Source organism: Melozone crissalis, unplaced genomic scaffold (genome assembly GCF_028551555.1).
Source record: "Melozone crissalis strain CALT ecotype California unplaced genomic scaffold, PUWL_Pcris_2 ptg000063l_1, whole genome shotgun sequence".
Taxonomy (NCBI): domain Eukaryota; kingdom Metazoa; phylum Chordata; class Aves; order Passeriformes; family Passerellidae; genus Melozone; species Melozone crissalis.
The window spans coordinates 6042334-6056997 of NW_026535841.1; the positions used below are offsets into that span (position 1 = coordinate 6042334).

A 14664-nucleotide genomic window follows, 5' to 3' on the forward strand; every position below is an offset into this window, starting at 1 on the left:
TTCTTTTCCTATAAACCAGCCCCGTTTTTCTTCAAAGGAGAGGAGCTCCATTCACGTCTGTTTTCTGCTGGGGAAATGCCTTTAAAGCAGGCAGTGTGTCCTGTTTTATTAACTCCCACTTCTATTAATATTATATTCTTTCTGCAAATCCATCAAGCAGAAGTTAAACTTGATTTTATAGCATCCACAGTGGAGTTATAATTTAAGGCATAATTTGGCAAAGACTCAATTTGGATTGGGTTTGCTTGTCCCAGCCGTGCCAGCAGCTCCTATTTTAAAGGGCAGGGAAGTATTTTCCTTTCTCCCTAGTTATGGTGGAACACACTTTCTTCTCCAGCCCTGCTCTGCTCTCTGCAGCTTGCTGGTCAGCTGATGGATGGAGGAAATGCAATCATTTCACACAGCTTTAGGAACCTGCATTTCCAGGAAAGCATCCAGGATTTCTTTGGGGTGCTAAATGACTTTTCTCTCTTTGAGAAACAATTATTCTATGGGGTACAAAGGAGCCATCCTACCTGCCTGTACTACAAGTTTATAGTGAGTGCTTTTTACGTGATTAGGAGAGGAATTTGCTTTTTTTGCTGAAAGAAATTGAGTTTTCATGGGGCTGTGGCGAGGGACAGTTGGTGAAAGATTCATCTGTGGAAAACCACCCTGCCTTCAACACTCAGCCTTCCTCCTCCTCCCGTGCTGGGTGGGGAAGCCCAAACCCAAGCAGGGAAGGAGCGGAGGGGCAGCGACAGCACCAAGAAAACCCTTATTCCACCCAAGCCAGCACAAGACAAGCCCATCCCGTTATTCTCGTGCTTTGTTTGCTGATCCCGGGGCTGAGCCTCCCTTTCCTGGCCGGGCCTCCCGGCTGCCGAGCCCGCAGCCCCCGTGGGCAGCCGGGTTATCAGCGCCCGGCCGCGAGGGGAGCGCCCGGCTCCCTCATCCAGATTAGGAGCCTTTGACCCACGGCGAGGGGGGAAGATAAAGCAAACTTCCTCGGTTGGATGTCTCCGTGTGAGCAAAGCATCCTGGTGAGCTCATTCCCCCCTCCCCGGCTCGCCCCGAGCCTGGCTTTGGATGCTTTGAGCGGCCAGGAATAACAGAGGGGATGGGATGGGATGGGAGAGGGGAGAGGGGAAAGGGGAAGGGAGGAGGAAAATGGGAGAGGGAGAGGAAAGGACAAGAAGAAAGGGCAAGGAAAGGAAAAAGAAGGGGACAAGGAAAGAAAGGGAAAGAAAGAAGAAAGGAAAGGAAAAGGAGAAAAGACATGGGGGGAAGAAGAAGGAGACAAGGAGAGGAAAGAAAGGGGAAGAGAAAGGAGGAAGGAAAGGAAAAGGAGAAAGGACAAGGGGACAAGGAGAGGAAACAGAAGGGGACAAGGAGAGGAAAAAGAAGGAAAGGAAAAGGAGAAAAGACAAGGGGAAAAGGAGAGGGAAAAGAAGGGGACAAGGAGAGGAAAAAGAAGGACAGGAAAAGGAGAAAGGACAAAGGGACAAGGAGAGGAAAGAAAGGGGAAGAGAAAGAGAAAGAAGGAAGGGAAAAGGACAGGGAGGAGACAGTAGGAGAAGAAAGGACAAGGAGACAAGGAGAAGAAAAGGAAGCGGGAAAGGAAGTGGAGAAGGGGAAATGAGAGGAAAAAGGAGGGGAGAAGAAGAGGGAAGGGAAGAAAAAGGAGAAGGGAAAAAAAGAAAAAGGGAAAAGGAAAAGAAGGGGTGAAAGAAGAAGCAGGGAGGGAAGAGGGGCTGAGTGTCTCAGGAAGAGGCAAGGAGGGGGATGCGGTTTGCGGGGCGGGGGCCGGCCCAGCCCCTCACCTTGTGGTTTTGGTAGGAGGTGACGGCGATGAAGGCGGTCTCCGGGAAGACGTGGGTGCAGAAGGCGGTGTTCTTGGAGCCGAAGCCGTTGTTCTCGTCCGCTTTCACGATGTGGAGCCGGGGCTGGTACTTGTGCATGGAGTTCAGGATGATCTGGGCAGGGGGAGAAGGAGAGAACATCCCGTGGGAATGGAGGGGGCACAGCACGGCGCAGGGCAGGAGGAGAAGGACACACACCAACAGGAACCCGCAGCCCCTTCCCCAGAATATTTGCCCTTTTCAGGAGCCCCTTCCCCAGAATGTTTGCCCTTTTCTGGAGCCCCTTCGAAGGGCAGATGGAGGTGCTGGGTAGGGGCACGGATCTCCCCAGAAACTCGGGAGATTTTCTCGAGGAGATAATTCGCGAATAATAAATGGTAGGCACGCCCGGGAGCCCAGCAGGGCCGGGAGGTGCTGTCAAAGCTGCTTCCTCACCTGCTCCCCCTACACAAACCCCTGAGGGGCCAAAGCTGCTCCCCCAACACGCATTGGGGGCAAATGGGAGCATCTCAACACCTCCATCCCATCTCAGGGAGGGTAAAGAGTGCAGAAAGGGCGAGGGAAGAGAGCTGGGGGAATTTGGGGGTTTAGGGACATCTCTCCCCCACAGAACGGTGGCGGAGCCGGGAGGGGCTGCGGGGGGTTCCAGATAAAGAGCGGGCCCTGCTCGGTACCGGGTTAATCCCGGGGGAGGATGGGGGCCGGCGGGGGGCCGCTCGGGCCCGATAATGACTGCCGGACCCTGGCGACAGCGAGACGCAGCGCGTCCCGCCGCCGCCTCCCCCGTCCCGGGGGTTTAAGCAAATTGCTTTGACATCCAGGAAAGTCGTAGACATCAACGGTGAACGATCTAATGGTTTTTAATTTCATTACAGCGACTCTAATTGAGAGGCTCCTGGCGCAGCTCCTCCTCTGAAGTCCCTTATTGTCCCTTCAGCGTCTTGGGTTTGTTTGGAGGGACTTTTTCCCCAGAGCCGCCTGTTCCCAGCGGGGATGCCTGGCCCCTTCCCCCCGGGGCCGGATCCCCCCCCCCGGATCCCCAAAAGCACCCCCGGGGCTGGGATGGGTTCCCCTGGCTGCGCTGCTTCCCTCCCTGTTCCCGCAGGAAAATTCCTGATCCCTGGGAAGCAGCCCCTGCAAACCCCTTCTGCAGCAGCTCCATTAGAATGAAAATGAAATTCGAATTATAAAAAGAAAAATTCGAATTATAAAAAGAACAAGGAAATCAACCCCCGCAAATGGAGGTGCAAAGGAGCTCTTGTAAATGATGCTCAGCTTTGGGGTGGGCTCGGGACTCTGCTGGCTCCTCTCTCCCCTAAACCCCTCTCACTTCTTGGCTACCACGTGGGCGAGGATTTAATAGCACAAAATTCATCATTAAAAAGCGAAGAAGAAGGAAAAAAAAAAACAGCTTGGAAAAAATGAAACTGAAGTGTTGAAACGAGACTGGAGAAAAATCCGCTCCTGGGAAGGGCTGGCGGGGTCTGGAGTCACATATTCGTTCAATTATATATTTTATATATATATACACACATATATATTTTTTATTCACATATATTTGCTCAGAGGAACTCGCATCTTTGGAGACCTTCGAAGGAGGGCTGTTCCTGGCTGCAGAATTCATACAAATTTTCACGGCCCCACGGGTCTCACAAAGACTTTTTTAATGCCCAAGAATTCAAGAATTTCTAGCGGGACTTCAATTTCTCTAATTATTGTCCTTAATTATTGTTACTTTTCCTTTTTTTTTTTTTCCTTTCTGATCGAGGGATCCACATCGTTTTAGGTCCTATTTCCTCCGCTAATTATCCCTGATTGATTTTACCTGTTAGGCAAACTCCCGGAGGCAGCGGGTGGATTTTAACGACTGGGGACTCCCCATGCGATTAAAATCAGAGTGACCAAATTCTCACTGAAGCCGGGAAAGTTTCACCCACTCGCCAACTCCAGGCCCCCGGGGGTCTGCCATCAATTCCCACGACATTTAAGGTTTACTTTTGGCTTTATTTAAGGCTTCTATTTTTGGGGGGTCCTCAGTGGGGTTCACCCCGCTCTCCCAGGGGTGAATAACCCCCCAGCAGCCCGGGTTTGAGTGTGGGTGACACTGGCACGGCCTCGGTGGCAGGGGACAGCACGGTGCCCTTGTCCCAGCCGCGGCACTTACATGTCCGAAGGGATCCAGGTGGTTGTTGGTGAGTTTGAGCTTCTGGAAGGAAACCAGCTGCCTCATCCAGTGCGCGCCGGTGGCGGGGGAGTCGGGGTGCACGTACAGCCTGCCGGGCATGGCCGGCTCTGCCTTGCCTGTCACCGACCTGCGGGGGACACGGGGCTGGGCTGCGGCCGCCTGGGGACGGCCCGTGGGCTCCTGCTCCCTTCAGTCCCTCCCGTGGGCTCCTGCTCCCTTCAGTCCCTCCCTGCGGGCTCCTGCTCCTCTCCATCCCCTCCCGTGGCCTCCTGCTCCCTTCAGTCCCCTTTTGGGGCTCCTGTTCGCGGCCATCCCCTCCTGGGGCTCCTGCTCCCCGTCCGTCCCTTCCTAGGGTTCCTACTCCCTTCAGTCCCCTCTTGTGGGCTCCTGCTCCCCGTCCGTCCCTTCCTGGTGTTCCTGCTCCCCCATCCATCCCCTCTTGGGGCGTCTGTCCCTTCCTAGGGCTCCTGCTCCCGGCCATCCTCTTCTGGGGCTCCTGCTCCCCGTCCGTCCCTTCTTGGGGTTCCTATTCCCATCCGTCCCCTCCTGGGGCTCCTGCTCCCCGTCCATCCTCTCTTGGGGTTCCTGCTCCCCATCTATCCCGTCCTGGGGCTCCCGCTCCCTCCTATCCTCTCCCGTGGGCTCCTGCTCCCCATCTGTCCCTTCCTGGGGTTCCTGTTCCCCGTCGGTCCCCTCCCGTGGGCTCTTGCTCCCTCCCATCCCCTTTTGGGGCTCCTGCTCCCCCTCTCTCCCTTCCTGGGGTTCCTGCTTCCGTCCATCCTCTCCCGTGGGCTCCTGCTCCCCGTCTGTCCCCTTTTGGGGTTCCTACTCCCGGCCATGCCCTCCCGTGGGTTCCAGCTGCCCCTCCGTCCCCTCGCCCCCAGGTACCCGTGCCCGGGAGAAGGAGAAAAGGCATTTCCAGCACGGCTGGCTCGGGGAATTACTGAGCTCTCTGGCACCTTTCCCGTCGGAGATGGCTCTCGCCGCTCGCCCGTTTAACCCCATCCTTCCCCCTTTCCCTAATTACGGCCAGGAGCAAAGAATAAATCCTAAAAATTTTCCTGCCCGGCGATATTGCCTTCCTTAATATAATTAAACCATCAGCTCCACAATAGCGAATAATTTCATCGTCAAACAGGATTCGTTAATTGCGACAGAATTCCTGCTGTTTTCCCCTTTTTTTTGGATGCATTTTTGTCCCGGGGGCTGTGGTAACACCCCACTACGCCCAGGTGAGGCTCCTGCAGCCCAACATTTTGCACGGAAAAAGAAGGACGAGCCGCTGATTGAAGGATTTCTCCCACCTCGGGCAGCCCCAGAGGTCTCGTCCCTGTCCCCCAGGCGTGCCTACCATTTGTTATCCGCGAATTTGTATCTGTGGTCATCCGCCGGTACGATATCCATCAGCAGGATGTACTTGGTCTTTGGATTGAGGCCAGTGACCTTCACTTTGTAGCTGGGGAACATTCGCCTGTTGAAGAAATAAATAAATAAATATAAGTATAAAAACAAAGTTTGCCAAGGTGGTTTCGTGTGTGCGAGGAGGAGACATCGGAGGGAAACATTTAACATTTAACAAAAGGGTTAAACCCCGTTCCCAGGTGGATCTTCCCCACAGTCCCCTTGGCATTTGGGACAGGTTTGGGTGGTGCTGGGTCCCACTCAGGCAAACCGGGTGATTTATCAAACCAAAATCGGAATTTCGAGGCTGGCGTGTTTGTTTATTCACCTCCTCGTGTATCTGTTAATCTATTCGTGTTTTTACTAATTATTTCTTTCACCAAAGTTTTGAATCTCCGTTTTTTGGAACAAATTTGAGCGTGAGAACTTTTGGAAGCAAGTTACTTCCCTCCCTCCATAAACCGCTGGAACAGGAGAGGAAATTTGCCAAAAAAAAGTTTTAAAATAAAAGTTACAATATAGATACTCCTATAAAAATTATATTTATATATCTTTCTATAAATGTATATGTTTATAGAAATACGTTCTCATATATTACATATATAGAAATATAAATATTTTAAAATACATTTATATGAATACCTCGAGGTTCTAGGGACAGATAACGAGCAAAAAACCTGCACGCACTCAGGTGGAAGAGAAAACCCGTGAACAGCCGTGCGATCACCCCGAGACAGCAGCAAACACACCTGACAAATCCTTGGAAACCCTCGGATACACACAAGGCAGGGGCTTTTCGAAATATTTTCCATTACTGCAAGGCAGGCACTTAAACCACTGCTGTTATTTTAGTTCGAGCTTTCCAAATATTTAAAAATAAAGCAGATGAAAATGGAGCCCTGACTTAAAACACGCATAAACAACAAAAAAAAATTCCAAAAAAAAAGAAAAGTCCCACACCTCTAAAAATACCTCGCTCTTCTCCGAGGCTCGGATCTTATCGCTGCCGTGGGGCACCTGGGCTGGGCTGGGCTTTAATTCGGCTCTAAAATGTTGTAGGGGGGGCGAAAAGCGCCCAAAGAAGGAAGCGGGTCTTGAACTTAAACTTTTTAAGGGAGGAGAAACCAAATTCCAGCTGGAGATTAATCTGTAACTCCATGGAAAACACCTGAGCAGCGGGAGCAGGGACTTGAACGAGAACCACGGGCAAGGATGTAAATAAGGAAACCGAGCCCGCATCTCCCCTCGAGCCCTGCCTGTAAATGTCTCTTTTATTGCCCTCCAGATGAGATCGCTGTCCACAGAGATTTTTGTTTGAAATTTCTGCAAGGTGGTTTCTGTCTCCCTTCGGAGTTGGATTTTTTTTTATTTTTTTTGTCCCTGCGAACCGGGGTTTTTTATCGGGAGATCCCAGCACCGACTCCATCCCATGTCCCCTTGGCCACAAACCCCTCTCAAATCCATTTCGCAGCAGCAAGGTTCAAGGGGAAGGCGAGATCCATTCGCTAAAACTTTATCCAACCAGCTCGATATTTATTTTCCCCCCTCCCTCTTCAGGCAAATACAACAAATACCAGCTGACAGAGCGAAATGAAAGTTTCATTCTGCCCTGTTGATTGCGTCCCTACAATCTGAAACTATTCCTACACGTGGAGGCTTTTCCCCTTTTTCCTCCAAGGATTCTAATTGAAAATCACAACGAAAAATCCTCCCTCGGGCTGCTCCCAATTTGTTGATAGGACTGGAGAGACTTTTTTACAGCGTCTCGCTGGCCACTCTTCAATTTAACAACCCTCCACCACGTTAATATGCAGGATAATGTTAAATCCCCTCAAAAATACCCTCGTCCGCATATAAATATCTGCGGATCAGGTTTACACAGCCGGTCGTGGAATCGATTAAATCCCAATAAAGTTGGATTTGCAAGGCTGCATATTTTGCCGCACACCCACGCAGACAAACACCCGCACAGAAACACACCCACATGATATTTATTTGCGGACGCATCTATCTCTGCATCTAAACAGCTTTTTTATCTCTCTATAAACAGTAGCTTAAGACCGCCTAGACTTTTAAAAGGGGTGAAGTGGCTTAGATGGGAATATTCGCTCCAGAGTGAGCAGAAATAAATAAAAATCTCTGTAAAACGGCATGAAACTTTGGGGGGGGGGGAGCAAGCAGAAGAGCCAAATTGCACTAATAATAATAATAATAATAATAATAATAATAATAATAATAATAATAATAGTGGCCCAGCGAGCTGCTCTAAACAAAATTTGCTTTTTGGCCAAGTGGTTGCAACTCAACTCCCGTTCGCCTGGAAAGTTTCCAAAGGCCTGAAGTCGGAATTAATGACCCAACTGTTCTGGTTGAGAAAGTAGCCAGAAGAAACAATTTCTGCCGCCTCTCTGCAGGCAGGGAGGGCTCTGCACGGCCGGCCAGTGGCACACACACACACACACACACACACACACGGACACCAGAGGTGTGACTGTCCCTGGGCCGGGGAGGCGCCCGGCGTCCCCCATCCAGGTGGGGATGTTCCCCTGTCCGTCCCCGCAAACACCGAGGGCACCGCGGAGCCCCCCGCTCTTACCTGCCGGCCTTGGTTATGATCATCTCCGTGCCCACCTCGTGGAACTTCAGCCACAGCTCACGTTCGTGCAAAAACACCTTGATGCCCTCCATGCCCTGCGGAGCGGGGAGGCACAGAGCGTTAGCCCGAGGGCAGCGGGGACAGCCCCGAGGGGAGCGGGGACAGCCCCGAGAGCAGAGGGGACAACCCCGAGGGGAGCGGGGACATTAGAGAGAGCCATGGGGACAAACCCGAGGGGAGTCGGGACTGCCCCGAGGGCAGCGGAGACAGCTCGGAGAGCAGCGGGCGCAGCCCCGAGAGAAGCGGGGACAACCCCAAGGGGAGCAGGGACAGCCCTGAGGGGAGCGGGGACAGCCCCGAGGGCAGCCGGGCTCCGCATGGCCCCGCACGGCCCAGCCGGGAGCTGGCAGGGAAGGGCCGGGCTCTGCGGGCCGAGCTCGGGGCACTCCCGGGATAACCCTGCCCAGAGCCGGCCGCAGGGTTTGCAGGCCGGAGAGGTTTGAAGGACGGAGGGTTTGCAGGCCGGAGGGGTTTGAAGGACGGAGGGTTTGCAGGCCGGAGAGGTTTGAAGGACGGAGGGTTTGCAGGCCGGAGGGGTTTGCAGGCCGGAGAATTTGCAGGCCGGAGGGGTTTGCGGGCCGGAGGGGTTGGCAGGCCGGATCCCCGGGATGCCGCTCAGGGCAGGCCTGGAGCGGGGTCCTGCGGGCAGAGAGCCCTTGAGCCGGCTCCCACCGCATCCTCCCGGAGAAATCCCCGCCCGGCAGCTCCCAGAGCCAAGCGGAGGGGACTGACACCGTCCCGCGAGTGATTTACAGGCCAGAGCGGCGTGGCTGTCACCCTGCTCCCCTCGGGCCCTGATTGTCTCGATGCCACCGTGGGGACAGCACATCCCTGCAGCCGGGCTGGGAGGCACAGGGGACACCCGCGGCCGAGCCAAGCGCTTCTCCCCTCACTAAAAAAGTCCCTCAGACCTCGGGGATCGCTTTCCAAACACCCCCGGTGCTCGCCTGGGCCCTGCCGAGCGTTCTGTGCACCCGTGGGCAGCGGGGTCCATCGGGGGTACCTGCGGGGGACCCCACAGCAGGGACCGCGGTGAAAATCTCCTTTCCCCTTCCCTCGCAGGGCTCCCAGCACGGGGAGAAGCCGAGGGCTGGCTCGGAGCATGGAGCCCACACAGCGCCAGGGGGGCCAGGGCAGAGGGAGGGCACCAGGGACCCCCCAATTGTCACTCTGAGGGTGCCCACGCGTGGCTCAGCCTGCGCTGAGTGCCCGCTGTGCCCGCCCAGGGGTCCGAGGGTGCGCAGATGAGAATGTGTCCAAAATACACACATTTATGTATAAATATAAAGGCATCTCCGCCCTGTGGGTTCTCGCCTGTGCATTTGCCCACCCGGGCACGGACACTGGTGGGTGTGGGGGTGCCGCTGCATACCGGGCTCCCCTCGCTGTGTTTTGGGGTCCTGCTCCCCTCCTGCTTCTCCACACCCCCAGAATTCTCCCGGGCACATCCCCTCAGCTTTGGAGCTGGAGCACGACCTCAAATAACTCGGCAGGAGGGTGAGCCCATGGCCAGGCGAGGCTTTACCCACGCGTGGGGCCTAAATTCACCCAACCCCGGCTGGGAAAGGGGTAAACCGCGGGGAAAAGGGGGAAACGAGCGAATGGAACAGGGATGGGGGAAAAGGGGGAAAAGAGCGAATGGAACAGGGATGAGGTGGAAAAGGGGGGAAAGAGCGAATAGAACAAGGATGGGGTGGAAAAGGGGGAAACCAGCGAATGATACAGGGATGGGGTGGAAAAGGGGCAATGAGCGAATGGAATAGGGATGGGGTGGGAAAGGGGCAAACCAGCGAATGGAACAGGGACGGGGCGAATAGAAAGGGATGGGGTGGAAAAGGGGCAAACCAGCGAATGGAACAGGGATGGGGTGCAAGGGGCGCAGCTGGGTGCTTACCTGCTGGGTGAAGGCAGCCTGGGGAGAGGTGGGTGACTTGCTGGTGTTGCCCAGCTGCGTGTCCTGCTTGCCCTCGGCCTGCAGCTCCTTGGCCTCCGCATCGGCCGGCGTGCTGGGCAGCCCGAAGCCTTCCTCGCTATCCGCCATGTTACGAGCTTCCTTCGCCGAATCCCCCACTGCAGGCACACGTCGGGAGAGAGCAGAGATAAGAGACGCACAAGTCAATGCTGACGTTTAATAAAAGATAGATTTTGATCGGGCGGGGTGGCTCCGAGCGAGAGCAGCGCCGGCCGGGGCAGCCCCGACCATCCCAACACTCACTTTAACACTCACAAGGCCCTTTAACTTTGGGAGAGGGAGAAATAAAGACTTTTATTTATTATCGCAGCCCGCAAGGGATGATAGGATTTTGGGGGGGGCTCGGGGGGGTGTGGGGAGGGAGGGGAAGGGGGAGGCGGTATTATTGAATGCATCTTTTTGGAAAAGGTAAACAGCGCGTTTTTAGGGCTGCCTGGCAGCACCCGAGGGGCTGCGGAACGAGCAGCGAGTGGCACAAATGGCTCTGGAGCCCCCACCTCGAACCCCACAACCTCCAGAGGCTTGGCCACCTCCAATTCCCCCGGTTCGCTGCGGCCCGGGGGGTTGAAAGTCCCAGCTTTGCTCCCAGGGAAGGGGAAGCGTTCACCCCGCTCCGGTTTGGAGCAGGAAAACACCGCTGACGCACGAGGCCACTTCTAGCACCCAATTCCCAAGGAAAATTCAACTTTTTGCACCTCTTATAAAGCAGGAAAAATTTTAAAAGCCTGTTCTTCCCTTAGTCCAGGCAGTTACAAGAAAAGCAAAGGATGGAGGAGAAAATCACAATATAAAATGCAAATAAATCAATCGGACAAACGCTGTGCGAGGTAACTCGGGCTGGTGAACGGGGGATGGAACTGGGGCTGGACTGAACTAAGCCAGAACATTTAGGATAAAACTGCACCAGCAGAGAAAACGAGCTTAAAAATTACAAGGTTTATATCTGATGTGAGTAACCGCAGTGAGTTTTAAAGCTGTATTTTGACTTAGTTTTAAAGGCTCTATCAGGAATGGTAAAAGTTTCATAGCAACACACAAAAAAACTACCAAAAAAGATAAAAGCCATTGAATTATCTGTTAGGATTTTATTGTTTTTAAGGAGTTCGGAGTTTTAGCTGCTTTAAAAAAATATTTCTTGCATGTTTCAAAGAAGGGGATTGAGTTTTGAAAGGCCAACCATATGGAGGCAATATTGGGTTTAAATACATGAAAATGTTTTTAAATGAGTTCTTCGCCCTGCAACGATATTTGAAAGCTGTTCAAAATCAAGCAGAGAGAGGGAGAAAAAGGCAATTCTCCTTTAAAAGCGAAGGAAAATTGGGAGTGGAAGGGAGGGGGGAGAAAATGATCTTCCCCGCTAGTGGTGGGGAACGCACCCACGGACGGATTCATAATTTAAAAGGACAAAAAGCGAGGGGATTCCAGGTCCGCACCCTTGGAGCTGCAGCTCGTGCAGGCACGGCCCGTGTCCGTCCTTCCCTCCTTCCCTCTCTTCCCAAAGGTTTTTCCCGGCCCCGGAGCCGAGGGCGAAGCGAAAGCGCGGAAAGTGCGCGGGGCGCTGCGGGAGCCGGGCCCGGGCCCAGCCCGCGGGGGCAGAGCCGCAGCTCCAGGGACCATTTAAGGCTTTTCTCTTCCCCTCCTCCTCCTCCTTTTTTTTTTTTTTTTTTTTTTTTTTTTTTTTTTCCTTCTGGACTGTTGTGGTGTCTTGTTTGTTTGGGTTTTTTTTTCCTTGCTTTGGGAAGCGCCGCTTATGCATTTTTTAATCGATTTCCCTCCAGCTTGGAGCTATGGTTCCCTCAGAGCTGGCAAGGTTAGGGGGTAGACCGAGGGAAAATAATAATAAAAAACCCTAAAGCATGTTTATTAAAACAAAGAGGCACCCAGCCATGGCAGCACAGCCCAGCCCAGCGAAGCCTCCTCGATGCTCTCCGCGCCCAGACATAATTAAGCAGATATAAAAAATATTCATAATTTTTAAAACAGAGGGTGTGACGACAAAAAAAAATCCCACAACTAATAGCATTTGGCGATCCGTGGCTTCTAATTTATTTTTTCTTATTTTTTTTTCCCCTTAAAAGAGCTTCTGAGAAGAAATGGAGCTTGACAGAACCAGGCCGCGGTGGCTGGATGAAAAATGCATCTCCCTTTGCTAAAGTGGCGCCGAGTGGGGTTTGCGGGAGGAAAAAGCACAAGGAGGGGGGAAATTTTATAAAATAAAATGAAATAAATGAAATCACCCCCCTCTGCTTTTGTTCCTGGCCCTCCCCGAGCCCGAGGAGCGCTGGGCAGAGCAGCCCCCGCTGCTTTCCCCGCCGCTGCCGGGGCCTCGCGGTGCCCCCGCTCTCGCTGAGCCTCGCTCACGCACCCGCACACACGGACGGACAGACCGAGCCCGACGGACAGACATGGCAATGCAAGAGCCGTTACCTTGCTCGTTGAGTTCCATGCAATCAATGCATCTCCACATATATAATGTGTGGCTCTATTTCCCCCGTTTGCAATGGAAATTACAATGGGATCAGGCTTCTCGTGTGCATATTTCCTTTTATTTATTTATATTTGCGGATCAGCATGTGAAAACACAGCCTGGAAGAAAAAAAATCTATCCAATGCAAGCCTGCTTCTCTCTCTCTCTCTCTCTCTCTCTCTCTCTCTCCTGCTCTCTCCAAACACTTCCAGGTTGTCAGACGCGCTAGAAAGGATCCTGAGACCAAGATAATGCCTCCACCCCCACCCTTTTCTCAGCCTGATCTGATGCAGTTCTCCCCAGCCTACTCTCGCTGCTGCTCGGCTAAAAATAATTTAAAAATAAAAAATAGTCATTAAAAAATTTAAAAAAAAAAAAAGAGAGAGAGAGCGCGAGAGGGCGAAAGAGCGGAAAAAGAAAGCAGCACCCTCTCGGAAAAAAAAGAAGAAGAAGAAGAAGAAAAAAGTTTCTGGCGGCGGGCGAGCCCCGCTCCTCCGGGCAGGTTCGCGGCGCTGCCGCCGTGCGCGGAGCCGGGCGCGGGGCGCGGAGGAGCCGAGCGCAGCGCGGAGGTGACGTGGGCTCGTCCAGCTCCGCTCGCCAAGTGCCGGGACCCGCTGCCCAACCAGCTGGGATCCTGCTCCGGAGAGACTCCCTCTCCCACAGCCCTCCCTCCCGCCCCCTCCCCCCCAAACCTCCTTTTCCAGCCTATTTTTCTGGCCGGCAAACAAGAACAAGGCACAAAGACAATCATCAAACTCCCCAGCAACCCTCCCCCTCTCCTTTACCTCCTTCCCCCCTCCCTCCCTCCTTCCCTCCCTCCCTCTTCCATCCATCTCTCCCAACCAAAGAGAAAATTCAGCGGCTGGGAATATCCTGCCCCCCCAGCCCTAAATAAACCGCTGGCCGCGCCACCCCCGGTTCCCCCTCCCGCCCTCACAGGCAGCCCGGAGGTGTGGATTTAAACCCGGCTCGAAATTTGCTGCTGCTCACAGAGGCCTTTTATTGGGGGGTGCGGGGTGTTCCCCTAAAATAGATTGTCCTCATGAGTGCAACCCCCCAGAAACAGCGGCGCGGCGGCACCGAGGGCCCCGGGCTGTGTGCGCGGGGCTGTGTCCCTTGTCCCCGCTTGTGGCCGCATCCAGGCTCCTTCCCCTGTCCTTTGCCATCCTCTTCCTCACCCCTGGCCGCGCTGCCACGGCCGAGGGCCGCAGCCCCCCAGAGCTCAAATAATCAAGCCGTCAGCGTGGAGAGGGGCTGCGGGTTTATCTGCATCTTCCTTCGCTCTCTCTCTTTCTTTTTTTTTTTTTTTTTTTTTTTTTAATGTATTATTGGGAGGGTAAAGTTGAATAGGTCAGCGCAGGGTAAACAGCCTCCCTGTCGCATTCTGCAGGCTGAAGAGAACCAGATTGGCGAGGCGGATTTTTGATAAGACTCGGAATAAATGGCATGGTTCAGATCTGCTCTGCCCACCCTCCTCCTCCTCCTCCTCCTGCTGCCCCCACCCTCTGCTCGCCGCTCTGTCCCATCAGAAAAAAAAAAAAAAATCCCTTACTCTTTTCTGCCTCTCAGACAATTTCTCTTTTTTTGTTGTTTTTTTGGCATTTCGAGGAAATTTTCAGCAATCCACCCTCGCAGGGCGCGATAACACCGGAGCCCTCTGAAAGTTTGAGGTGAGGAAGGGGAAGGTCTGGGGGCTCTGAGCGGCTCTCGGGGAGGGGGGCGCGGCTGCGGGTGAAGTTTGGCATCTCCCAAACCCTTCCCATGTGCACGCCAGTCCCAGCAGCTACTTGAGAAGAAACAGCCAACAGTAAACGCTCGCAAATAAGAATAATAAAATAACTGCACTTGTAGCCGCAGAGAATAAGCCAGAGAACGCTACTTAAACAAACAGAGCCAAGCTTGTCCCATATTTCATTATTTTTTCGAGGGGAAAGGAGCCGAGCAGCGCTTCCAAACACAAATAAACCAGGCAGCAAAGCGGGCGCTCGTTGCCCTGCGGGGAAAGCGGCGAGGGAGCCCCGGCCTGGGGCGAGCGAGGGCTCCGAGGAGCCTTTCCCTGGCCTGGGCTCTGCTCCGAGCGGTGCAAACCCGAGGGAAAAGCGGGGAAGGGCAGCGGGAAAGGCGGGCAGGAGGTGCGGGAAA

General features: G+C 53.7%; 1 protein-coding gene across 1 annotated transcript in view; it reads right to left on the bottom strand.

The window, feature by feature from the left end:
- TBX5 (T-box transcription factor 5) overlaps nucleotides 1-12522 on the bottom strand; it is a 38382-nt gene extending 25860 nt beyond the window's left edge. Inside the window, exons 1-6 of the mRNA XM_054288927.1 lie at nucleotides 12483-12522; nucleotides 9978-10153; nucleotides 8024-8118; nucleotides 5378-5497; nucleotides 4006-4153; nucleotides 1803-1955 (exon numbers count right to left, since the gene is read on the bottom strand). Coding sequence (XP_054144902.1) covers nucleotides 1803-1955; nucleotides 4006-4153; nucleotides 5378-5497; nucleotides 8024-8118; nucleotides 9978-10153; nucleotides 12483-12522 — 732 coding nt within the window. The remainder of the gene's footprint in view (nucleotides 1-1802; nucleotides 1956-4005; nucleotides 4154-5377; nucleotides 5498-8023; nucleotides 8119-9977; nucleotides 10154-12482) is intronic.
- Between the last annotated feature and the right edge of the window lie 2142 nt (nucleotides 12523-14664).